The sequence below is a fragment of the Artibeus jamaicensis genome, unplaced genomic scaffold (assembly GCF_021234435.1).
Source record: "Artibeus jamaicensis isolate MK-2021 breed Jamaican fruit bat unplaced genomic scaffold, CSHL_Jam_final scaffold_612, whole genome shotgun sequence".
Taxonomy (NCBI): domain Eukaryota; kingdom Metazoa; phylum Chordata; class Mammalia; order Chiroptera; family Phyllostomidae; genus Artibeus; species Artibeus jamaicensis.
Genome location: NW_026522049.1, coordinates 11141015 through 11167723, shown reverse-complemented (window position 1 = coordinate 11167723; position 26709 = coordinate 11141015). Strand labels below are relative to the sequence as shown.

At 47.2% G+C, this 26709-nt stretch overlaps 1 protein-coding gene across 2 annotated transcripts in view; it reads left to right on the top strand.

Moving 5' to 3' along the window:
• TARS3 (threonyl-tRNA synthetase 3) overlaps positions 1-26709 on the top strand; it is a 42838-nt gene that overhangs the window by 10624 nt on the left and 5505 nt on the right. The window contains exons 5-15 of one of the 2 annotated variants that reach the window (XM_053658953.1): positions 2600-2721; positions 4367-4484; positions 8326-8390; positions 9724-9802; positions 10858-11004; positions 12062-12160; positions 16659-16825; positions 18699-18861; positions 22263-22400; positions 24491-24568; positions 24668-24750. In XM_053658953.1, the coding sequence (XP_053514928.1) occupies positions 2600-2721; positions 4367-4484; positions 8326-8390; positions 9724-9802; positions 10858-11004; positions 12062-12160; positions 16659-16825; positions 18699-18861; positions 22263-22400; positions 24491-24568; positions 24668-24750 (1259 nt within the window). Of the gene's footprint in view, positions 1-2599; positions 2722-4366; positions 4485-8325; positions 8391-9723; positions 9803-10857; positions 11005-12061; positions 12161-16658; positions 16826-18698; positions 18862-22262; positions 22401-24490; positions 24569-24649; positions 24751-26709 lie in introns of both variants that reach the window. The other variant, XM_037145905.2, reaches the window with a different exon arrangement.

The window sequence follows — 26709 nt, the reverse complement described above, 5'->3', positions numbered from 1 at the left end:
GATTTAAAAAATCTGCATCTTACAGTTGAAGCCATTGGGCCACAGAATGGTTAAGTTGCTTTTCTAAGGCCCCGATGCTTCTGTGAGTGGGATTTAGCAACAGAGATTTTGTTGATGTTGCTGGATTCCGTTTTCCTGTTATGATGGGCCTGTTAACAAGCTTTTGAACATGAACCAAGTTATGAATATTGAGTGCATGTCCATAGAGAGAAACCATATAGGAAAACAAATCTAGAAAGCTCAGATCTCCAAAATGATAAATTAATGGTTTTGTAAAAGCATTTTCTGCTTTACTGAAAAATTTGTCTCTCTCATATAGCAGACTCTTAGACTTTCATTTTAAAAGATGACCGCATTTATAAAAATATTTAGTGCATAATGTATCCTATGAAAGAAGTACTTCGGCCCTCTAGATAAATTCACGTACAAAATTGCGGTAAAAAATATTCCTGTAAAATTGATAAAGACGCACACGAGAAACAAGGGGTCTTTTATAAAGTGATACAACTCTCAAGTTTTATATAGAATAGGTGTTCCCTTCTGTACTGTTCAGTGATAGGCTACATGCGGGCACATGTTCGACTTTAAACCTTCGGTGAAATCCCAGCAGCCGTCAGCGGCATGGAGCTCTGATCTGCTCAAAGAAGCAGAAGATTCGACTTGGAACTATAAACAACAAACAAACTTACGTGAGAGCTGGAGCTGCCGGTTCTGCGATGCGTGTGCAGTCGTAGGCCGTGGCCCGAGCCTGGGCACCCCCCTGTTTTCCATGACGCCCCCATCTCCTCTCCCACCCTGCCTACTTTCTCAGCCAAGTTGACAGTTAAGCAGTCCCTTCTTTTAAGATTTCTCTGTGGCAGACCTCTGGTTCTTTCTGTCTTCTTGCTGGCTTTTTCTTCTCCATCCACCTCCCAACCTTAGAAACTCCCCAGTGCTCAGCACCAGCCCCCTTCTGTCCTTCTACTCCTGTCCTGAGCTGTCACGTCCCCTCGTCAGCAGTCTCAGCTCTGCTCTCTGTGATGACACAGCCCTCCCTCTCGGGTACACTGCTGCCCGAGGGGACACAGGATATCTCCACCTAGACCTTGTATGAGACGTATCAGTTCAGGCCCTGGCTGGTGGAGCTCAGTGGATTGAGCACGGGCCTGTGAACCAGAGGATCACAGTTTTCAATTCCCTGTCAGGGCACATGCCTGGGTTGCAGCCCAGGTCCTAGCAGGGTACGCATGAGAGGCAACCATACATTGATATTTCTCTCCCTCTCTCCTTCCCTTCCCCTCTAAAGATAAATAAAATTAAAAAAAAAAAGAAGTGTCAGTTCGGTAATAAACTTTCAACCCCAGACCCAGGTGCTCAGCCTGGGATCTTGGAGGCTGCGTGTGACCACTCCCTGCTCCTCTCCGAACTGAGTCATTTCCTTTCTGCTTAAAACCCCGTACTGTGTCCTATTGCATTTAGAATAAAGTCCAAATTCTCCCCCAAGGCCCTGCACCAGTCACTGGCCCTTTCTTCCCTCTCCAGCCTTTCTCAAGTCACTGTGTCTCCTCCCCTGCGTGGTAACCCCACAGGCCTCCCCGGGGCCTGTGGGTGGGGAGCCGTCACTGCTGTCTGTCATTGCAGTGCCCTGTCCCTCTCCCCGGGACGACTCCGCTTGCAGCTGTGACTTGTCTCTTGGTCTTGTATCCCTAACACACTGTCGCACAGTGGCTATCTGGGTGTGGACAGCGCATCGAAGAGATGTGACCGATGCCGGGCAGTAGCCTGGCCCCCCGACACCTACCAAAGCAGAGGGCTCGGCCCCGAGGACCGACTGTGTGCGTGTGTCTGCAGATCACACCCCGGCCGGCCGCCCTGAGCCGGGTAGTACAGGGTCTGCTCAGTGAGCTAACTCCTGCTCCGATTTGTTTTATACAACAGCCTTCTCATCGTAATTTGTTTCCTGTCAAGGAAAAGGACTTGATTATCTTGTTCCTTTATTTATGGCATCTCTGTTTATGTGGTGACCGGTCAGTTTTAGTTTGTCCCTCAGCCATGGATTCCTTGGGGATTCAAAACCCAATCAACCTTCCGAATTTGTCGGGCTGGTGACCCGCCCTCGGACTACAGTGAATGAACTGCGTGTACCCTGTTCAGGGATCTCAGCAGCCCGGGATATTCGTTCCCCTCTGACGCCTTTTTCTGCAGTGCAGTCTCCAGAGGTCTTCAGTCACGTGTGGGCCAGCACACGGAGACCGCCACGTGGGCGCCACGCTCCGTGAATGGCAGCAGCGTTGTGCGTGAGCCGCCACTTCGGCCCTTTCTCTCTCCGCATCTGGCTCGGAGGCTGCGCCTGGCCAGAGCGGGGAACGGACGTCTGCTTTCCTCCATTACACACCAGAGACAGGCAGGCGGCTGGTCCTGGTGGCGTCGCGGGGAGGGCTCAGAGAGACAGTCTCTTCTCCGCGGGCACCCGAGGTCCATCTGTTTCCAAACAGATGCGGCCCTGTGTCCTGTTGTTTGTCCCCTTAAAAACACACTCACTGGCTAACTCGGTCTGCGAGCCCTTTCCCACGCTCTCACGCTGACAGCCGGTGGCCGTGCCCTGTGTCCTTGTCCGCAGGTGTACTGGCACTCCAGTGCCCACGTCCTCGGGGAGGCCATGGAGCTGTACTACGGAGGCCACTTGTGTTACGGCCCGCCCATCGAGAATGGATTTTATTATGACATGTCCATCGAAGACAGGTAACGCCCCTGGATACTCCCTTCTGAACGCACGTGTTTTTAGCTCCGTGGTTTATACTGGTTCCCTGTTAGTTTAGTGACTGTGTATGTTCCCTAATACGATTGTAGTTGGTTAATCAGTTTTGAAAAGCAAAATTTTAATGCGTTCAGAGTCAAGGGTAGCTTCACAAATGTTTTTTCTTTTCCTAGCAGGAAGTGATATGCTCTTTATGTAATCTGGGACTTGACAGAGTGGGGTGCTAGTGAAGACCAGAATCTCAAGGTTAACCCTGAGGAATTAGTTCCGTTTTCTCCGCTGTCCGCCCCGGGCAGACACCTCCCACGGGGGAATGTCAGGCGGGGCGGTTCATGGAGGCCTCACCTTCAGCAGATCGGACTCAGGTGCCTGGGCATCAGGCCCCTCCTTCCCCGGGTTCCTCATACGTAGCTCTTCGGGGCACCGCCCACTGCCAGAACTGAAGACTGGGGGTCCTTTCAGTCCCTCTGCTCCCCACCACCCCAGCACCCTGGCCTCAGTCCAGTTCTGCCAGCTATTTAGGAGACCCCTAACTAGTTGCCCCCACCCGCCTCTCCTTCTCTCTCCTCCTGCCTTCATGTACAGCCAGAACGTCTCTTCCCCGGACAACTACCAGTACATTTGGCCTCTCCCTTTCACCTCCACGCTGTTCAGCTCATCTCCCCACGCGAGCCTTTAGTCCTCTGTAGCTCCTCCTGACAGGCTCCCGCAGCGTCATCTCCTGTCCCCACCCTCCCAGGACTCATTCCGCAAAGCCTTGACTGCCTACTATGTGCTCTGTGCGTGGTGCTGACGATGGAGCGGTGGGCAGATCAGTGTGTGCTGGAGGAGCCTACAGCCTGGTTGGGGAGACAGTAAACCAACAGCCCCCTCCCACCAGGTGGCATGCTACGAAGGACAGTACCCCAGGGGTGGGCAGGTCCGTGTGCCGGTCCCTGTGCTGGTCCCTGTGCCGTGGCAGACAGGCGGCTGGGAAACAGGACGTGACGCTGAAACGGGGCCAGGACAGGGGAGGGAGCGAGCTCTTGAGGCTTCGGGGGGATTTTTATGGGCCTCTGGGGAGAGAACATCCCAGGGCTCTGTGAGACAGCCCGTGTGTGGAGACGTGTGTGGGGCTTGTTTGAGGAGCAGCTGGGAAGCCAGTGTGGCCGTCAGGGGTGAGCGTAAAGCAGGGGGCGAGTGAGGGAGGAAGTCAGTGGAGGCCTGGCGGGAGCTGATGGCCCCTGTGGGCGTCTGCCCCTACACCTCACCCTCACCCTCACCGAGCTGTCTCCCACCCCAGTCCCCATGGTCAGCGAGTGCGGGGACGTGGTGAGCACTGGAGACCACGCCTTTCCATTTTTACCAAATAGAACCCTGTGAAGGGTGACGAAGACGCGCAGGCCCCATTGCAGACACCGAGGGCAGATCGTTCCCTCTTCTCGTGCCCCTCGCCCTCTGGGAAATGGGAGTCCCTGCCTTCGGATGAGTGTTTTTACCTTTCTTAAGTCCTGGTGCCCCAAAACTCCAACTCCCTCCATCGTGGAAGCACGTCGATGAGGGGCAGAGGCTGTGGGGCCAGGGTCCACGCAGCGGAGCCCGCCTGGTGTCTGAGGGTCGGTGGTGATCCTCGCCCGCTCTGCGTTTCAGAGCCGTGTCCAGCACGGAGCTGTCGGCACTGGAGGCCCTCTGTCAGACGATCATCGGGGAGAAGCAGCCCTTCGAAAGGCTGGAAGTCAGCAAGGACGTCCTCCTGGAAATGTTCAAGGTCATCTCTGGGAGCTGTTTGCAATCAGGAAACCTGGGGCTGGGAATATTAAAAATAATCAACATAGACAAGTTTTTTTGCAGATAATTGGCTGTTGCACACCATATTTTTCCAAACGGTTGTCACCAGTCACTTGAAGTGTATTTTGTCGTTATTTCTTGAAATTTTCTATGCAGATGTAGGGAGGTAAAGGGCCAGATGAATAGTTTTCATATGTGTGTTCATAAATCGGGCTAATTCTGGCCATTGTTAATATTTGGACTCCTGAATTCAGTGATATTTAAATACCATATAAAGTTTTTGCTTTTTTTTCCTTGAGGATTTTCTTTTTAACTTTTCTTTTTCTTTTTTACATTTTAGTCTAGTGTAACCTGTGTAAAACTTCAACTTTTTTATATTGTTTTGACCAATGTACTTAAATATATTCTTTTTTTGTTGTTCTTTTTTTGTTTAAATATAGTCTTAATTTTATCTTTTAAATCATACATATCAGAGAAGTCACAGAATTTGAAAGCCCAGTACTGTTAGTTTTGTGAGCTTGAATTAAAAAAATAGATTTGGGCCCCGGCTGGTGTGGCTCAGTGGACTGAGTGCCAGCCTGTGAATCAAAGGGTCGCCGCTTCAACTCCCAGTCAGGGCACAGGCCTGGGTTGCCAGCCAGTCCCCAGTAGGGGGCATATGAGAGGCAACCATGCATTGAGGTTTCTCTCCCTCTCTTTCTCCTTCCCTTCCCCTCTCTCTAAAAATAAATAAACAAAATCTTTTTTTTAATTTTTTAAAATAATTTTATTGATTATGCCATTACAGTTCTATTTCCCCCCTTCATTCCCCTCCACCCTGCACACCCCCTCCCTCACCATTCCCCCCCTTCAGTTTATGACCATATGTCTCAAGTTCTTCAGAGTCTATATTTCCCATACTATTCTTGCCCTTCCCCCTATCTATTTTCTATCTACCATCTATGCTACTTATTTTCTGTACCTTCTCCCCCATTCTCCTCCCACTTCCCTGTTGCTAACCCTCCTTGAGATCTTCATTTCTATGGTTCTGCTCCTGATCTAGCTGTCCTCTTAGTTTGCTTTTGCTTTAGGTGTGGTTGTTAATAACTGTGAGTTTGTTGTCCTTTCACTGTTCATCTTTTTTATCTTCTTTTTCTTAGCTAAGTCCCTTTAACATTTCATTGAATAAGGGCTTGGTGATGTTGAACTCCTTGAATTTGGTTTTATCTGAGAAGCACTTTATCTGTCCTTCCATTCTAAATGAAAGCTTTGCTGGATAGATCAATTTTGGATATAGGTCTTTGGATTTCATGACTTGGAATACCTCTTTCCAGCCCCTTCTTGCCTATAAGGTCTCTTTTGAGAAATCCGCTGACAGTCTGATGGGAACTCCTTTGTAGGTGACTGTCCCCTTATCTCTTGCTGCTTCTAGGATTCTCTCCTTCATTTTAATCTTGGCTAATGTAATGATGATGTGCCTTGGTGTGTTCCTTCTTGGGTCCAACTTCTTTGGGACTCTCTGAGCTTCCTGGATTTCCTGGAAGTCTATTTCCTTTGCCAGATTGGGGAAGTTCTCCATTATTATTTGTTCAAATAAGTTTTCCATTCGTGGGTGTTCCTCTTCCTATAATTTGGAAGAGGTACCCCTATAATTTGGATGTTGGAGCGTTTAAAGATGTCCTGGAGGTTCCTAAGCCTCTCGTCATTTTTTTGAATTCTTGTTTCTTCATCCTTTTCTGTTTGGTCATTTTTTTCCTCTTTCTGGTCCGCTCCTTTGATTTGAGTCCCAGTTTCCTTTCCATTACTATTGGTTTCCTGTGCATTTCCCTTCATTTTAATTAGTGTAGCCTTCATATGTTCCTCTAATTTGTGACTAAAATCAACCAGTTCTGTGAGCATCCTGATCACCAGTGTTTTGAACTGTGCATCTGAAAGTCTGGCTATTTCTTCAACACTTAGATTTATCGAGTCTGGGGCTCTGAGTTGTTCTTGAGCCATGTTTTGATCTGTTCGTGCCGGTTTGGCTGAAGGGTTCATTGTTGTCAGACTTCCGTGTAGTTCAATTTTCTGTGGTTTGGCTTCATTTTTGTTGCTAAAACTTTGTTGTTTTTAAACTTGGTCGTGTGAGAAGGCGCAGTGCTTCCACCTACACCTCCATCTTGGCGGAAGTCTAATAAAGTCTTTTTTTAAATAAATAACAAATAAATAGATTTGGGGTTTGGTAAAAGCAATAGCTACTCGTGTGTGTGTGTGTGTGTGTGTGTGTGTGTGTGTGTGTGTGTGTGGTAAAAAATCCAAAATATACAATTTACCATTTTAACCAATTTTAAGTGTGCCGTTCTGTGACATTAAGTACATTGTTGTCTCACCACCTCCACCATGCACCTCCAGAGTTATTTTATGTTCCCCAACTGAGACCCTAGACCCACCAAACACTAACTTTCCATTTCCTCGCCCTCTCTGTCTCTATGAATTTTACTACTCTGAGAAGCTCATATAAGTGGAATTGTGGAATATTTGTTATTTTTGTGACTGGCTATTTTACTCAGCTCCAGGCCCTCGAGGTTCACCCACATTGTAGCACCTGTCAGAGTTTTTTTCCTTTTTTGAGGCTGAGTAATATTCCATTGGTGTGTAAGACTGCATTTCATTTATTCACTTGTTAGTGGACACCCGGGTTGCTCCCACCTTTTTCATGTTGTGAAAAACGTTGTTATGAACGTAGTGTACAATGATCTGTTCAAGTCCCTGCTTTCTGTTCCTTTGGGTATATGCCCAGATATGCAATTGTTAAATTATATACAGATTCTGTTTTCTGTTTTGGGCAAATGTCATACTGCTTGCCACAGCGCCCGCACCAGTCTGCATTCCCACCGGCAGTGCACAGGTGTTCGGTTTCTTCACCTACTTGCCAACACTTAATCTTTCTTTGTCTTTTTTTGCCTGTAGCCGCCCTAATGGGTGTGATGTACATGGTATCTCACTCTGGTTTTGCTTGGCATCTCTAATACCTAGTGATGTTCAGCATCTCTTCTTGTGCTGACTGACCATTTACATATCTTGTTTGGGGAAGTGTCTGTTCAAGCCCTTTTCCCATGTTGAGATGGGCGGTGGTTTTTTGTTGCTGAGTTGCAGTTCTTTATGTATTTTGGATATTAGTTCTATATTAGATACATGATTTGCATTTTTCCCCCATTCTCTGGGTTGACAACTAAACTCAGTCAAACCTTAGCAAAGAAAAATGTTTGGATTTGGACATACCAGTATGAAACAGTTGAGTCCTGCAAATTTATTTATTTATTTCTTTCCAACAACTACCTTTTCTAGGTAGTTATTTAATATAAGGTGCAGGCACCATGGTAATAGGGATGAAAGCAACAGAGAAAGGAAAAGTGTTAAGTGTTTAAATGGAATGATGGGATCATTTATATGAACTTTGCTTTTACACAAATTAATAATGTAGCTGTTTCTGCAGAATTGTATATATTTCATGTAGTTAAAATTGGAATCTTCTAGAACACTGCTATGCAAATAGAAATATAATGTGATCCACAAATCTGAGCCACATACATAATCTTAAATTTTCTGGTAGCCCATTTTAAAAGTAAAGAAAGGTGAAATTGATTTCTGTAACATTTTATTTAACCCAATATTATCAAAATATCACTTCAACATGTAACCCACATAAAATAACACTACAGTTCTGGGCTGTGAACTCTTCGCATCCCTGGAACTTGGCACCTAGGACAGGGTAAACACCCATTCAGTGTTTGTTGGAGAAAGTACATTTTTTCCGCTTAAACATTTTGTGTAATAATATGTAAATTTATTCTTCTTTGCAGTACAATAAATTTAAATGCCGCATTTTGAATGAGAAGGTTAACACTCCAACTACCACCATTTACAGGTAAAACGTGCATAAATGTTAAAACTGCTCAGTGTATAAATTTCTTTGAAGATGTTATTTATTTATTTTTAGAGAGGGGAAGGGAGGGAGAAAAAGAGGGAGAGAAACATCCATGTGTGGTTACCTCTCACTCGCCCCCTACTGGGGACCTGGACTGCAACTCAGGCTTGTGCCCTTGGCTGGGAATTGAACCAGAGATACTTTGGTTTTCAGGCCGGTGCTCAATACACTGAGCCCACCAACCAGGGCTCAGCGCATAAATTTTAAAACTGCTCACTCGAAGGTGTTAGTAGGACAAGCAGTTTATCTTTGGGTGGCTGTTTATTTGTAAATTTGCATATTGATATACTACTTTAGTTAGGGGCTCTGAAATGTTATCACCAATGAGAAGTTATTATTTTCTCATTTGTATTCATCAGAATGATACTGAAACCCAAATTTTGCTTTCTGAGTGTTAGCTGTCATATAGCATCTTGTTCTCTGTGGGTGAGTGAGCCAGTGTTTAGCCAGTGTCTTGCATTTTAGGGGGCTGTTAGGGAAAGACTTCCTGTTTCAGCCCCCCACATTCTCACTGAGATGGCAGTGGGAGCTGGTAGGGGCTGCCTTCCCACGCAGGGGCTCTGCCTCTTGCTATACTTAATCCCACTGCCCCACACCAAAAGCATCAACCTTCCTGCCTTAGCCGGATGTTCACAGTGAAACAAACAGGAAGTGATGGGAAGCAAAGGCGAAGCAATGATACAGAGTCAAGTGAAAGCAGCCACCGTGGCTCGGCTCTGGTAAACATTGGGCTCCTGAGCCCCTTTCTATTCATCTGCTTTTTCAGCTGCCTTAGGGTTTGCCTTCCCCCTTCTGTGAGCTCGGGCTGCGTGGTTGCTGCTGTGAGCAGAGTCCGGGGTTCGCACTGGGGTTCATTCTCCCATTGTTCATGTGGCTTTGGTGAAGTGTGTTCTTAAGGTGAGGTGTCGAGTTGATGCACTTTGTGTACATTTCAGATGACTTTGGATTTGGAAGTGAGCGTAGAGCAGGGAAATGGAGTTTTGATTATGCAACAACGGGTGGGTATGGTTTTCTTTTTCCAGAAGAATCTGTAGCTTCTGAATTTAGGCAAAGGGGAAAGACTGACCTCTGAGGCTAGATGATTTGTCAATCAATAAATCTCTTTCCTTTACAATAAATTGAAATTTAATTTAAGCTGCCCCTAAATGAAAAATTGCCCCACAATATACAATCAGGTGAAATCCTTCACTAAAACATGTAAGAATGTGGTTCACACTGCGTCATCCGAAAAACTGTAACTGTATGTGGGCATGTCTTCACTGTTCCATTATAGGTGCGGTTCTCTAATTGACCTGTGTAAAGGCCCCCACGTGAGACACACTGGGAAAATTAAAACCATAAAAATTTTCAAGGTAAGGACTTACTACTTTTAATATAGCAAACGTAAGGTGAACTAAATAGGGATTTCAATCATATCTTTTATAATATGAACATCGTGTTATTTTAAAAAACACTTTATTATTTGATTTTTACATGGGCTCCTAAAAATAATTTTTAAAAAATATTTATTTATTTATCTTTAGAGAGGAAGGGAAGGAGAGAAGGAGAGTATGGAAAACAATTTTGATAATTAGGATATTACATATAACGTTTTTAAAAATATTTTATCCAATTTATTTGCAGAGAGAGAGGAAGGGAGAAAGAGAAACATCCATGTGTGGTTGCCTCTCATGTGCCCCCTACTGGGGACCTGGCCCACAACCCAGGCATGTGCCCTGGCTGGGAATCGAACCAGCAACCCCTTAGTTCACAGGCCAGCATTCAATTCACGGAGCCACGCCAGCCAGGGCATATAGAGCCTTTGATTATCATTTAATCTGGCTTTAAGTGTTACAATGCATTTCCTTTTTATATGCTATTGTGGTTTTCTTAATCACCCTAATGTGAGCAAGAACATTTATCCGCATGTAGAACATGCACTGTAGGAAAAAAGCCAAAGCCAAAGGGCACACAGTGGCAAAACAGAGAAAACATTGCCCTAGGAATCAAGAGGCATGAGGCTGACTTGTCATCCTGACCTTGACTTTCTCCCACATACAAGAAGGCTGACGGCAGCTCAGTCGTTAACCATGGGCCGCAGCCCCGCACGGCCGAGCTTCACTTCCTGTCTGCCCTTCCGCTGCTGCTCCCCTCGTGGCCGGCACAGCTGCTGGGCAGCCTGCCCTTCTTTCCACCGTCTCTCACTCTTCGTTCCGAGAACCCACAGCAGACCCTTTCCCTAACTGACCGCTGCACTTGGACTGGGGAGGAGTCCTTAGAATCAGCTCAGGATCCTTTCCCGTGCATAAAAAGTCACCGTTAAGGAAGCTGTGTTGATGCCTTATTGGGAAATGTGAATGTATTTAAGGCTGACTTAATTGATAACAGGATGTCAGATATGCTCAGTGAGATGCGGTTTGGTGTTTAGAATTCCTCCACGTACTGGGAGGGCAATCCCGAAATGGAAACCCTGCAGCGGATCTATGGGATTTCCTTTCCCGATAACCAGAGGATGAAAACCTGGGAAAAGTTGCAAGAGGAAGCCAAGAGCCGAGATCACAGGAAAATCGGGAAGGTAGGCCGGGCGTCCCAATCCCTGCTGGGAGTCCACATGCCTTTGTTGGCTCGTGATGATGTCTCCAAACTCAGTTGTTTGAAAAATAACATTTTTTCTCCCATCTTCTATTTTACTGGCACTCATAGTTCGTTGTTGAGTTTTTCCTGCTAACACCCAGATGCCTTCTAACCTCTTTCCTTCCTGTGTCTTTTATCAGACTTAAAACATTACCCCCTTCTCTCGTTTGTGTCATGATATAAAAAAATAACGTTTTTAAGGGTTTTATTTATTTATTTTTAGAGAGGAAGGGGAGGGAGAAATAGAGGGAGAGAAACATCGATGTGTGGTCACCTCTTGCGACCCCTGCTGGGCACCTGACCCACAACCCAGGCACGTGCCGTGACTGGGGATCAAACCAGCAACCCTTTAGTTCTCAGGCCAGTGCTCAATCCACTGAGCCACACCGGCCAGGATAAATGACATCGTTTTTCGAAACGTGTGCATACTTTGAGAACATGCTGTGTATTTGGGAGGCAGAGCAGAAGGAAAGAATGAGATTTGAAAGCAGGAAGACCTGGGTTTTAACCTCAGTCCTGCCACTGCTCAGCTGTGTCCTGTGATGGGCTGACGCTCCCTGGTGGAATTCCACGTGCCTGTGTCTTGCTGAGTAGCCTGCCTGATGGATGAGAGGAGGATGCTGGAAACGGTGGCCACGTGGGCTGGGCTCTCAGTGTGCGGGGGTCGTGGTGCTGGTCACCGTTACTGAGAGTCCTCCTCCAGCAGCGGACATTTCTCATCTCTTTGTAATGTTTTCTCCCCATGAGACCCACCTTCCCAGATGCCAAGGAGGAAAGTAGCAGTGAGTGTAAGGGGAAATAAAAGCTAAGGGCAAAGCTCAGTGGCCATAAATACGAATTGCAATTTTCCACGTGCTATTACATATAGTTAGTGAGGACTTAGAAACATCATTTGTTAGGAAATGGAAACGATAGCTGAGTATACATTTTACTTGTAGCATATCTAAATATTAAACACCGACAGTGAAATTTGAAATCCAGTTCTTGTTCTCTTCTAGGATCAGGAACTTTTCTTTTTCCACGATCTGAGTCCCGGAAGCTGTTTTTTCCTGCCCAGAGGAGCCTTCATTTATAACACACTCATGGATTTCATGCGCGTAAGTCAATTGCGGAAGGATTTCATCCTTACTCAAGTGCATTCTGCATTTCCTTGTTTTCTCTTATAGTGAAATGGTCAGGGATTTCCGTTAACTTTATTTTAGTAACATTAAGAATGTTGAGCCTGACAGAGAAATACCGGATTGTGCCTTTTAGTAAAAATGTTGAGATGAATTGTATTTTCCCCAAATTAAATGCATTCTTGGATTTTGTTACATGCCTCTGTTGCGCATGTAAGTTTCTAGAGCACATACAACGCAAAGGTAAGCATTGGATAGATAAGGTGTGGGGCTCCCTGTGAGAGAGGAGAGAGGAGGGGTCCCACCCCTTGCAGCCACTGACCCTTCTCAGAGCGCGGGCCGTGGAGCGCCGCTGCTCCGGCACTGTCTGTGCCGGTGTGGCCGCCCCAGAGCAAAGAGTGAGAAGACAGCTCTGGAAAATACCAGCCTGTAGGCCAAGTTCATAGATTAGTAAGTCTCTGATAGGACTGTGCGCTGTAAATACTGTTCAGATGTGATCCGTGTGGACTACTAGGGTTCTGTGTCCTTGATTTTTAAAAAAGATTTTATTTATTTATTTTTAGAGAGAGGGGAAGGGAGGGAGGAAGAAACGTCAATCTGCGAGAGAAACGTTGATCGCCTGTCACACGCGCCCTGACCAGGGACCAAACCTGAACCCAGGGCTGTACCCTGACCAGGAATCGAACCTGAGACCTCTTGGTTTGCGAGATGATGCCCAACGCCCTGAGCCACACCATCAAGGCTGCATTTCCTTTCTCGTACTCCTCTTACCCGTCTCGCAGTCAACTGACCACCTAAAACTCTCACCGACCCCATTTTCGAAGTGCCTGTCTCTCACTCGTCCTCACCTTCCTGCCAGGACTCCTGAAACTCCTCGCAGCGTCTTCTGCTGATTTGAGTAATCTCGCAGTAAATTTTTTCCCCCAAATTTGATATTCTTGCCGCAGAATTATGTCTTAAAACGTCTTTTCGTCACCATCCTGGCTTCTCCCTCTATCCCTTTTCTGTGATGACTCTCTTCTTTCCTGGTCCCTCTTCTTGCTTCTCTCACCTGGGGAAAGGCTTTCCCCAGGAACCTCCTGGGACAAGAGCACGTGCTGGTTCCTCCCTGAGTCACTCATCTGTTCTCCTTCCCCTTCTCTTCTCGCGCAACGCCCGGGAAGCTGGGCTGTATGGACTCTCCACCCGGGCTCGTATCTTCCACAGGGGTTGGCCAATGTGGAGCCACAGTAGATCAGAGAGCAGAGTGGTGAGACTTGGAGAATCACTGAGCATCATTGGAGACTCAAGCAGGTGGTGATGATGCGCCGTCTCTGCCAGAAAGTCAACACAGCCCCAGGCACCTTGAACTCTAGGTGGGGGGCAGAGTGTGCAGAGAGCAGACAGAAGCCTCCGTTGGTGGCCTTCAAGGAGTCTCTTCTCTCTTATAGATGCAGGGCAGACATGGCTGACGGTCAGGCCCAAGGTCTGATCATGTGAGTGGCGGAGGTGTGCGGCCATTTAAGTCCACAGCCCCCAGAGTCTCTTAAGCTAAGGTAAGGGCGCAGGTAGGCAGGACAGGGCCCAGAGTCTTGGAAAGGGAATGTGCGGGAGAGATGAGGCTGATAACTCTGAACTCCCAGATACCCTTGTCTGAAAAAATTGGCCTTTCTGTGCAAAACACACACACAGACACGAACGTTGTAGAGACGTGACTGTTTCTTTCCTTGGCTTTCTGTTATATGGTCTTGCCTCTTCCATATGTAGTAATTTGTTATTAATATGCTGGGTGTTGTGTACAAAAATAACTAGAGATGCTCTCAGGTCAAAAACTGCAGGATGGTTAGCATTTAGTTCTGCTCCCCCGGGCTCTGGTTCCACCCGCTGAATCCCCTCTTCTTCTTAGAGGAGGTGGCCTGGGCGCACCCTGAGTGGCTTTCTCGGCGTTCTCAGCGCAGGGCCTCTGTGTGAATATCAGCTTCTGTTTTACTTGGGCGAACACCAAGGAGCGTGATCTCGGTGTCACAGGGTGAACTTGAGTTTCCAGGAAAATGCCATCCGCCTTCTAAACGGACCGTTCTTCCCTATTCCCACCAGCAGCGTGGAAGGGCTCCTTCGGGGAAGCTCCCCAGCCACACTGTTTCACCTGCTGGAGTCTCATCTGCCCCACGCACTGCTGCCCGGCTGGGACCATGGGGCGGAGCGGACGGTAGCTCCCCTGGTGCTTCCACTCGTAACCCACTTGGAGAGTGTTCGCCTCCTGCTCCCACACCTTTGGATTCAGTGCACTTCCAAACCGAACTTGTCTTCCCAGACATTTAGGGGACGGTCCTGACAGGTGAGCCCCAGGGTTTTAGGTTTTACTGAAAAGCGTCTGGTGAAGGAAGTATTTACAGAGGCTCGGGCCCGGTCAAGGTACCTCACAGGGGGCGGTCCTGTACCCAGGGATCACCAACGCAGGTCCGTCTCCCCCTCGGCCAGAGGAGGTGAGAAAGAGTCATGTTGCCGGAACCCAGGGAGAGCTTGAAGCCGCGGGAGAGGCCAGTCAACAGAAACTGCAAGAGCTCACAGCGCAGGACAGAATAAACCCAAAGCGAGGAAGGAGTAAATATCCTGACTTCTCTCTTCTGCCCCCCTCTGGATGCTTTTAGAACCTCTCACTGGTCAAACACAACCAGAGGTCAGAGGGCAGGGAAGCTTGGCAGTATCATCCGTAGAAAGCATCTTGTGGGGACGCAGAGCAGGGCACAGAGGACAGAAAAGTAGGACAGTACGCGGCAGGACAGGAGGTGGCCAATGAGAGGAACCAGCACATCCCACCCCTTTGGTTACTCAGTCAGCTTTTGTCCTTTGCTTGGAGGAAGACGTGTTTGTTCACCCAAAGTCCCGTCAGTGTGTCACCATGTGGGGTGAGGTCAGCTCAATGCCATCGGAAACCTAAGTTGTGACATTAGCCACCACCGTGCTCTTCGTCTCAGAGGCAGGGAAGAATATTTAATGCAGCGGGTCCGGCCCCCGCCTGTGGAAATGGATGCGAGTGGGCAAATCAGCGCCGCCGCCTCCCACCACCCACTCCACCTGCCCCTCTCCCTGCCGGCACCTTGGACGGACAGGGCTTTCCTTGGCGGGTCCGCTAGTTTCCCGGGCTGTCTAACAAAGTAATAGTACAACTGAGTGGTCCCGCGCCGGGGAGGTATTGTTTTGCAGTTCTACGGGCCAGACGTGGGGAATGAAGAGCCACGCCCCGTCTGAAACCGGGGAGGGAATCGCTTCCTCTTTGCACTTTTCTTGAGAGGGGTGGGAGGTCAGCCGCGGTCGGTGCACCCTGGCTTGTCAGGGCCTCGCTCCGGGCTTCTGCCGTCACACGGCCTTCTCCCCTGGTGTCTTCACAGCATCTTCCCTCCACATGTGTCGTCTGTCTGTCTGTCTCTCTCCAAATTTCCTCTTTCTGTAGAGACACTGGTCCCCATGGAGCGAGACCTGTCTAACGACCTTCTCTTAACTCGGTCACCTCGCCAAAGCCTCTGTTTGCAAGCAAGGCCCCATTCTGAGGACCTGGGGGCTGGGACCCCAGCCTGTCTTTCTGGGGGGATACGATTCAACCCACATCTTCTTCCCAAAGGATCCAAGTGCTCAATGATCCTGCCTGGTGGGGTTGCGGGGGTCCATGGAAATGCCTGAGCCCCGCCCCCCCATTCCGGACGGGTCCGCGTCACTCCATTGTAACAGCGAACTGTCTTCCCTGTAACTGGGGTCAGGTATCCTGGCCAGGAGCGGAAGTCATTCTCTGCCTGTTGGTTCGGTAGCGTAGGGGTCCCCAGCCCCACATGGGCTCAGCTTCCACCAGAGGTATGTCTGGTTTTTGTTGCTGTTCGTTTGTTTGTAAAAGCATTCTTTCCTTGGTCACCAAGGCACATTATGACAGATTCCAAAGCTTTAGAGATAAAGAAAATATTCTAATAGTTTCCTGAGAAACCAAAGACATGGTACTGGGTATCAGAATGGCAATGAAATTTCCAGTGAAAACACTAAAAAATAGAAGACAGGACCAGTGCCTTAAAAATGCGGGCCCTAGAAACTGCCAGCCAGCGTTGGCCGTTTCCCCATCCGCCCTTCAGTCCCAGCTTTCCCAGCTCTGCCGAGGCAGCGGGTCTGCTTTCCAAATTCCGAGTATGTCGCCTTCCTCTCCTCTGCTTTCTCTTTGGTCCTGTAGACTTAGGCTTTTATAAATATTTCCATTACTAATTTCCAAAGAATTCAAGCATCCTATACTGTGTACTGTTGCACAGTGTAAAATAAATATACTTAATGCGAATGTTCTACTGAGCATACATTAATCCTTCTTTCCCGATGCTGGAAGTACCTGAACCTGAGGGCACGGTCATCATAAATGGATAGGAAATCGCCCTGAGTTTCAAACACCGGCTCACGGCGTGACTCCCTGGCTTGGTGGTCTGCCCTGGCAGGTGTGGTGAACTTCAAGTGCGTTCTCTTGCAGGAGGAGTATCACCGCCGTCACTTCACGGAAGTGCTGTCCCCCACCATGTACAACAGCAAGCTCTGGGAAGTCTCGGGCCACTGGCAGCATTACAGCGAGAACATGTTCGCCTTCGACGTGGAGAAAGACACCTTCGCCCTGAAGCCCATGAACTGCCCAGGACACTGGTGAGCACTGAACGTCACGCAGACCGTTGCACGGGAGCACGGCGCCCGCTCCGTCACAACGAACTTGCAGTGTTGTTACGTGTTTTGGCTTGGGGAGTTGAGCGATTCCTGTAACTTGAAGGATGTTGGTTACTAGTCATCTTTGCCAAGTTATTTCACTCTGGAGAGTGAGTTTACAGTTTAAGAAGTGATTGATCTTTGGCAGGTGTGCGATGTTAGCTGGCAACCATTTAATTTTTTGTGCTCCTTAGAGATAATATTATGTACCAATCCTTTTTTTGTTTTAAGTTTTTCTTATTGATTTATTTTTAGAGAGAGGAGAAGGGAGAGAGAAAGAGGAGAGAAACATCATTGTATGGTTGCCCCTCACATGCCTCCTACTGGTGACTTAGCCCAAAACTCAGGCATGTGCCCTGACTGGGAATCGAACCAGTAACCCTTTGGTTTGCAGTCCAGTGCTCAATCCACAATCTACTAAGCCACACCCGCAGGACTATGTATGAATTTTTATAAATTATTACAGTATTCCTCTTCATAGTCATAACACACTTCAAATACACACATTTGCCGAATATTTTGTTCTTACATGATGTTTGGATTGATTATAATAAGACCAGTGAGGTTGTAATGAATGGGCAACTGGGTTTCATTGAATCCAGATAACTTTTCCTCCCACATTTCAACATGTTTGAAATTGAGATGCACCTACAACTGGAACATCCTAGCACTATGTCGTAATTGAATGAATGCGTTATTTTTACTGTTAGTGGTACATAAAGTAATGGCACATCTTTCACTCAGCATTGTCTTAGACTCTGTGCAAGAATGTAATTATCATAAAGTTGGTATGCAAATGAAGCTTATATGACAAGCCAGTTCTACGGCCGGGCGTGAACAGACACAATTCTCCACACCAGACACAAACCTCAGTTAGTATAGCTTTGCATCATCGACATACATACTTTCAAGTAAGTTGACTTTAGAAGGTACCTGTTAAAACAAACCTCTGAACACTGAAGAAAACTTTGTCCTTTTGAGTAAATGCTGAAAGAAGTTTAGCTTTATGCTGGCAGCATGTAAACAATATATATACGTACCTTTAGTTGCATGAAAACTGGCAGGTAAACAGTCTATAGCCTCTCTTTTTAAACAGAAGATGCAGGTCTGCCCAGCGCTTTGCATCCTCTAAAACACGCGTGAACTCAGTTTCCCACGAGGCACCATTTGCAGCTGTATCCTGTGATCTCAGCCCTAATTATGAGGAAGGCTGAGGGGAAGAAGAGAACCTAACTGTGTATTTTTATGCCTCCGAATAAGAAAGTCAGACGCCAGTGGCTTAGTGGGGAGTGGGCACAGGAGCCGCCAGAGTGCTTTCTGCAGAAGAGAAGCCATGAACTTGACAGAGAGCATTAGCCACAGTGCTTGGTGCTAGAAACACAGAGGGGACTAAGGCAGCCCACTTCCTCAGGGAGCAGAGCGGGGCAGGGACAGGTATATAGAGAGCCAGTTTTTAAAAAGTAAGACCGGTGTCAAAGTAGTGACCAGTTCCAGGTCCCCTTGGAACTTGAGGGAAGCCTAGCCAGCCCTGTCTGGGGAAGGCTTCATGCACGAAGTAGCCTTTGAAATGAATTGTAGAGGGTGAGTGGAAATTCAACGGGGGAATGGCAGTAGGGATTTCTGGTTCTTAGGACACTGTAGTGATGCAAGTTCAAAGGTCAGTAATTCATTGGAGAAGAAATGTTCTTAAAACTTGTGATCAGGGTAAAGGGTTTACAAATCTTGAGGTGTGACTGTAATTTGTTAATATTTTTACATAGTTACTTAATCTTTCGCATGCTGAGTGAAAGCTGTGTGTTTATTGCCTCTTCTCTAGCCTGATGTTTGCCCATCGTCCGCGGTCTTGGAGGGAAATGCCTGTTAGGTTTGCCGATTTTGGAGTTCTTCACAGGAACGAACTGTCGGGAACTCTAAGTGGCTTGACCCGAGTCCGACGCTTCCAGCAGGATGACGCGCACATCTTCTGCACGGTGGAGCAGGTGAACGGCCGTTTGGTGCTGGGAGGCGTGGTCAGCACAGATTTTCCGTGTCTTGCTTCGGTCTCCGAGTCCTACAGCATCTCTCGGTCTCTCAGAGTCGCTGTGGAATAAGTTCGGTCTAGTCTCTGAGGCCTCGTCCAGCTCCGCCACTCTGTCCCTCTCTAACTTGGATCCAGAGATTCGTTATCTCTTCGCGTGACATTCATTACTGTTTCTCTTAAAGCTTACTCCTGTTTTATTCACTTAAATACATTAAGTCTAATATCTCAAGAACTTTGGATGTTTTTGTTTTTCAATATTGTGTAGAAGTTAGACTTTATTTTTTTTTGCATGTTTTCATGTTAATTCAAATTTAAAATGTCACGTGAAGGGCCACTATCCAACAATTTGACATAATCGGCTATTATAGAATGCTCCAACCAATAACTGAGTACACATGCTTTGAATGTGCACAGAGAACAGTTACCAAGATAGACAATATTCTGCCCTGACTGGTGTAGCTCAGTGGATTGAGCGCAGGCCTGCGAACCAAACAACTGCCGTTCGATTCCCTGTCAGGGCACATGCCCGGGTCACAGGCCAAGTTCTCTGCGGGGGATGCATGAGAGGCAACCATACATTGATATTTCTCTCCTTCCCTTCCCCTCTAAAGATAAATAAATAAAACCTTAAATAAAAAAGATAGACAGTATTCTGGGCCATAAAACGAGGCTGAATGAATTTAAAAGGATTCAGTGCATACAAAGTGTGTTTTCTGGCTGCAGTGGAATTAAATTAGAAGTCAATAACAGAGAGTTATCTGGAAAATCTCCAAATATTTGGTGAGTAGATAACACACTTCTAAACAACCCTTGTGTCCAAGAAGAAATCAAAAAGGCAATTGGAAAATATTACATACCAAATGAAGGGGAGTGGAAAGTCGGCACATCCAGATTTGTGGGCGTCATTAACACGGTCCTGCTCGGATGCGTAGTGCTGAGTTCCTGTGTTTGGACACAAGAGTGTTCCAAATCGGAACCTAAACTTCCACTTAATAAACTAAAGATAGAAGAGCAAATTACATTCAAAGTAAGCAGAAGGAGGAAAATAATAACCCCAGAAATAATGAAATCAAAAAAAGAAAACCAATACGCAATATCAGTAGAAAAACAAAAATTGATTTGCCGAGACCGACAGCATGCATAAACCTTTAATCAGACTGATTCGAGAAAAAAAAGACATGAATTAAAAACATGAGGAATGAGAGAAGTGAGATCACTAGAGAATCTATAAATATTGAAAGGATAAATAAAGCCCATACTATGAACAACTTTATGCCAATAAATTTAATGACTTAGATTAAATGGACAGCTTCTTTGGAGGAATTTACGTATTTCTAATTGTCTTGGGTTTCTTTTGCCTTTTTGCCCCCCTAGATTGTGAGGTGGGAGCCTAGGTTATTGCCTTGAGACTTTTCCCTTGTGTAATAAACACAGTTAGTGCTGTATACTTAGCGTTTAGCACTGTGTTTGCTCCATGACTTTAATACATTGTGTTCTTATTTTCACTGTGCTCGGTGTATTTTCTCTTTAATTTCTCTTGCAATTTCCTCTTGAACTCATGGCTTATTTAGAAGTGTGTGTTCAGTTTCCAAGTGTTTGGATATTTTCCTCTTAGCTTTCTGTTATTGATTTCTAGTTTAATTCCACTGTGGTAGAAAAGAACACTTTGTATGACTTCAACTTACAAAAATTTGGTTGAAGTATGTTCAGTGGGCCAGGATGCAGCCCACCTTGGTGTGCATGTTTGGTGCGCACTTGAACAGCCGTGCGTTCTGCTGTTGTCAGGTGGAGTGTTTTCTTTTTTAAATTAGTTTATTTTTAGAGGGGGGAAAGGAGGGAGAGAGGAGGAGAAACATCATTGTGTGGTTGCCTCTCGTGCGCCCCCTACTGGGGACCTGGCCCGCAACCCAGGCATGTGGCCTCACTGGGAATCTAACAGGTGACCCTTTGGTTCACAGGCCAGAGCTCAACCCACTGAGCCATACCAGCCAGGGCTGGGTGGAGTGTTTTCTAAATGACAGCGAGACCCTAGTGGTCCATGGGAATGTGGGGTTCGCCCATCTCTTCACTGGTTTTCTGTCTAATTGTCCCGTCAATTGTTGAGAGGGGGGCGATGAAGTCTCCACCTGCACTGTGGATCTGTTTCCCCTTTCAGTTCTCTCAGTTCTCTCAGTTCCTTCTGCCTGTATTTCGCAGCTCCGACATCGCAGGACACAAGGTCTGCTTGCAGAAGCCAATCATACTTCCTTTTTTAGCAGTGAGTGCAGGGATGATGAAATTAAAAATGTACTGTCATTCATCATCACTTGAGATAAAAGTAATACTTAGGTGGAAATCTAACAAAATACTCAAAGGACTTACATGATGCGTGCGACACGCTGATGGGAGAAAGCCCAAGCACCCTGTCTGCAGCCATTTCCGGAACTGGCTCCTCTGTCACTTCCCACACCACTTCGTCCTCCTGGGGTCCCAGGCTCCCCTGGGTGGCCTTCACTTTTCTCCCCTGTCCAGTTCATCACCAGCCCTATCGATAGCTCTCCCTAGGCATGTGACTAATTCCTGAATAATTCATGCATTCCCGAGTGCCCTGCATCCAGCACAGGGATAAAGTGGGGGGTGATCACTGTCACTCAGTCACTGAAAGGACAGCTGTCCTACAAAGGCATCAGATTCCCTGCATTTCTGATGCTACAAAGTGGTTCAGGCCATGATCACTGCGCATCTGAAATCCCACCAGCTTCGTTACGGGCCACTCCTACCCTTGCCAGTCCGTTTCCCACACTTCAAAAGGACCAGTTGGGTTGTGTTAGTCTCTTTAAAAAAAAAAAAAAAAAACCCACTGATTCTCCCATTGCTCCCAGGCTAAAAAGTGAAGACTTTATTTACCCTGGCTTCAAAGGCAGTTTTCTCTGGCTCCCACCTGCCTGGTCACCTCCCACCACCCCCTTGCTGTCCACTGAGCCCTTCACTCAGCATGGCCCCCCACCCTGGAGCACCTGCCCTTGCTCTGCACGGGGGACCGTGCCCTGCCCTCCTGCTGCACCTCGGCTGCCACTTCCTCTGGGCAGGCGCCCTTCCCCCTCTGCATGGCACTGTCAGAGTGAGGTGCCCTCCTTTGCCTGCTTCTTTGTCCACCCCCGGCACTGGGCTGGGGCCCCTGGTGGCTTGCGCATGCCTGGCACACGGTGTGCATTCCATGAACATGCAAGTAAGGGACGGACGGACAACCCACACCATGCCATTGACTGTATCCACAGTGAGAACATGCTTTATTTCTGTTTGATGTGAACAATTTTTTTAATGCCATTATGGATTCACTTTGGTGTTCTATTTAAAATATTTTCTTTGCTCCTATTTCAGATTGAAGAGGAAATAAAGGGCTGTTTGCAGTTTTTGCAATCTGTGTACTCCACCTTTGGCTTCTCCTTTCAGTTGAACTTGTCCACGAGGCCTGAAAACTTCTTAGGAGAGGTGGCTCTGTGGGATGAAGCCGAAAAGGTAGGAGGGACAAAGTGCTTCCCCTCCATTTTGGTGACAAGGGACAGCGCCCGAGTGTCCTCACTCAGCTTGTGAAGATGCTGTGGAATTCGGAATGGGAAGCTCTGGGGTAAAGACGCCAGTTGTAGAATGTGGTGACCTAGTTCTCTTCCTGACGGTGATAACAGCAGTACCATACATCTGTTTCACACTTTAAAGATTATATCAAGGTTTGCTTACACTTTTTTAAAGGATTTTTAAAATTTATTTTTAGAGCCGAAGGGAGGGAGAAAGAGAGGGACAGAAACATCAGTGTGTAGTTGCCTCTTGTGCGCCCCCTGCTGGGGACCTGTCCCATAACCCAGGCATGTGCCCTGAGTGGGAATCGAATGTGTGACCCTTTGATTCACAGGCTGGCGCTCAATCCACTGAGCCACACGAGCCAGGGCTATTTATACCCTTTTCAGTGCCAGTCACTGATGATAACCAGTGTCATAGTTTTTAAAGAAACACTCTGGCTCCTTCTTCAGCAGCTCTGGTCTGTCCTGTCCCCCCAGAACCAGTGTAAATCCCTCAGCTCCCTGGAGCTGCATCTGTTAGCGCCGCCCCCCGGTGCCCCACCTTTGCAGAGTTGTGATGAGTCACTAAGATCCCTGAGAATACTGCAGCCACACAGCCACACCGGTCCAAGCAAATTGATGTGTCTGAGCCCAGCTCACACACAGTCGAGGCCTCCAGTGCTGTTGGGGGCAAAGCCTTGCTGTACCTGGGGAAGGAGGACAGACAGACAGCAGGGGAGAGACGAGCCCTGATCTCTCCTTCACCAGGTCCCGGGCAGTATCCACTGCAAAGTGGGTGGTTCAGGTTCCCCTCATACCTGCACTTGCTGCCCCCACACCCACCTAAACCAAGAGCGGCCTTAGCCTCCCCTGGGTACCCCTATGAGGCCTTGCTGTCCCTGTGTCCTCAGAGGCCTGTGACAAGCAGTGACCTCCGCTTATGCTCTTCCGCCAAACCTGGCCCCTGTGGGGCCTTTAATTCCCTGAGAGCCCCCAGGTTCTTTCCATGGCTCAGGTGTCTGTCGTCGCAGGGCTTATTGTCCCTGCAAATGTGTGCATGTCTCTCCCCTTTTTTCAAAGACAGTAAAGGGAGGATGTGCATCCATGCTGGTGGCCTTCACTGTTCCTAAGCAGGAGGGAGGCTGCTTCCCCGGCTGCTTCCCCGGGCCCTGAGCCAGCGCCAGCTCCCAGCCCACCCTGACCGAGGTCCCTGGGACCCAGGAGTCTGCGTGCTCTGACTCTGCTTCCGCCTGACACACCACCACTGTCGGACCCCCCGTCGGGCCCTTTGCTCCCACACGTCAGCCCCTTCGTGGGCATCCGTGTATCGGGGGATGGCAGGGATTTGCATGGCGTTTTGGTTGCCGTATCGGTGTTCTGGCCATGGATGTGTGTCCTAGACTTTGTATTCATGGGGAGTAGCAGCAGATTCAAAGACCCTTTTATTCTGAATACTTCTGTGTACACCAGCCACCCGCAAGCACGAGCATCTCCATAAAGCTTAACTGAAAAGAACGTGTGTGGCTTAGGCCGAAGACCAGAGAGGGCCTCCCGCTCCCACACCCTATCAATCCCCCTCCCCATCTACGTGGGCAGAGGAAATGCAGGAGAGATGCGCGCCCCTTCGTCTTCTCATCCACCTAACGCAGAGCAGAGGTGCGGCAAGATCAAGTATTTCGTGCCTTTAATGTGAGGAGGGCCACCGACAAGAGCTGTCTGGGAACTGTCACAGGAGATGGGGCCTGAGAAGATGGGGCCTGCCTTGGCCCAAGGGCCACATCGTCCCTCCGGAGCAGTTTAGTAAATTATCTTCTTTTCCCACCAAATGATGGTGTGCGTTTCCTGAAAGCAACTGCCATCCTAATGACCTTTATGTAGTCGTCACTCAGTAGTTTTCTGAATGCAAAAGATGCTCACTAAATATATGTTGGACTAAACTAGAATGTAATTAAGATTTATAAGAGCTCCCTTTCCTGAGCCAGTGACAAAAGAGACAAAACGTACTGGGCGGCAGTAGATGTTTTCAGTGTTCTCCTCTTTTTTAAAAAACAGCAACTGCAGAAGAGCCTCATGGACTTTGGAAAACCCTGGAAGGTGAACCCCGGAGATGGAGCCTTTTACGGCCCTAAAGTAAGTAGACCATCTGCTTCAAAAGAGTACAGTTTAAAAGAAAAACGGAAACTGTCTAAGCAAACATCACTAACTTTGCAGATTGATATAAAAATCAAGGACGCCATCGGCAGATCGCACCAGTGCGCTACCATCCAGCTGGACTTCCAACTGCCTATTCGGTTTAACCTCACCTACGTTAGGTGAGTGACTAGACGCGGCACATGGTGCGGAACTCATATCCTGCCTCTGTCACGGTTGAGTCCTTTATGTATTCCACATATAAGCCCTTCGATGTATACATGATTCGCAAATCTGTTCTCCTCATCTGTGGCTCCTTTATTTTTTTTTATTTTTTTTTCACTTTCCCTTTAAAAGTTTTTTATTTCAGTGGTGTCTAATTTACATAGTTTTTCTTGTATGGATCATGTTTTTGGCTCATGACTACAAACGCTTTGCCTAAGCACAGGTAATGAAGATTTCTTCTACGCTTTATCTTAGAAGTTTCCAAGTATTAAGCTTTGTGCTTCAATCCAAGGTCCATTTTGAGTTAACGTTTGTCTGAGGTGAGAAGTTCAGGTTGGCGTTCATTGGTGACATCGAGATGCCTGATTGTCCTATGTCTGATCACTGGTTGTAGAGGGCAGCCCTTACCAAAAATCCATCAGTATTTCTGTGGGTCTCTTTCTAGATTTGCAGTTCTGTCTCACTGATCCACTGATTACCACTTCGTGAGCGTACCATGCTGTTTTGAATACTGTAGCTTTACAGTCAGTCTTAAAATGCGATGATACGAATCCTTTGTTCTTTTACAGAACTGTTCTTCTTCTTTTGCTTTTAATGGATCTACAACAGTTCCTGGTGGGAATTTTTATTGGAATTTAATTAAATCTAGAGGTCAGTTTGCATAGATTTTAACTAACTATATTTGCCTGTTCCAATCCATGAACTTCTTTGATTTCTTTTATCAGTTTTTATAGATTTCAACATACAATTCCTCTGTACATGTGTCATTAGATTTATACCTAAGTATTTCATGTGGAGGAAGCAACTGTCCACCGTATTGTATTTTTAACTTTGGCAGTCATGTGTTCGTTGCTGCTATTGTGATATATGACTGATGTTTGTATGTTGGCGTTGCATTCTGAGACTTTGCTGAACTTACTGGTTCCTAGGAGTTTTATTTTTGGGTGTTTTTTTTTTTGGTCCTTATAAAATTTTGAGGATTTTCTATGTAGACAGACAGGTAAGCCATCTGCAAATAGGGATGTTTATTTCTTGTCTCTGTGCCTCTTATTGCCTTCTCTCGCCCGTGGCCCTGGCTAGACCTTCCAGTGCCGTGTCAAATGAGCTGGATGAGAGCGGACATGGCTACCTTGTTCTCAGTCTTAGGAAAACAGACAGGTGCTCACCCCTGAGTATGGCGTTACCTGCGGGTCTTTGTTCACGCTGCGTGTCAGGTCGAGGCAGTCCTCCTCTCTCGCAGGCTTCCTGAGGGTTTTTAAAATCATGAACAGGTGTTGAATTTTGTCACGTTCTTTTACTGTGTCTGTTGATATGACCGTGTGGTTTCTTCTTTGGCCTGTTCATCCGGTGGGTCACATTGAGGATACTGTGCCTTGCATTGCTGGAGTGAAGTCGCACTTGGCCGTGGGCTGTTTGGATGCATAGTGGATTCAGTCTCCTAGCAGCTGGTTGAGAACTTTTGTGTGTGTTCACGGGGGCTATTGGTTTGGGGTTTTCTTGTCTTTGGTTTTAGTGTCTGGGTGATGCTGGCCTCGTAGAGTGAGTTGGGAAGTGGTCCCCTCTCTCCTGTTTCTGGAAGGGATTGGCGCTGTTGGGTAGAAGGAGCTTCTGTCTGCACGTGCTGTTTGGAATTCTGGAAGGAAGGTTCGCCTCTTCACGTTTGTTTTTCTGACTGTTTATTTCTATCAGTATAGGCTTGAATATTAATTTTATACTTTGGGTTATAATAAAATACAACATTTTAAAGTTTTTCTTGCCCAAATCATGCCAGCCTTTGCCCCTGGTAGTTCTTTTGCATCAACTCCTGGGTCCTTTTTATATGCTCCATCCTTTCTCTTTATTTAGAGAAAAAATTAGCATGCCTTTGTTCTCTGGCACCGGGAGAGGCTACAGGCTCACTGGCCTTTTTTCCTGAC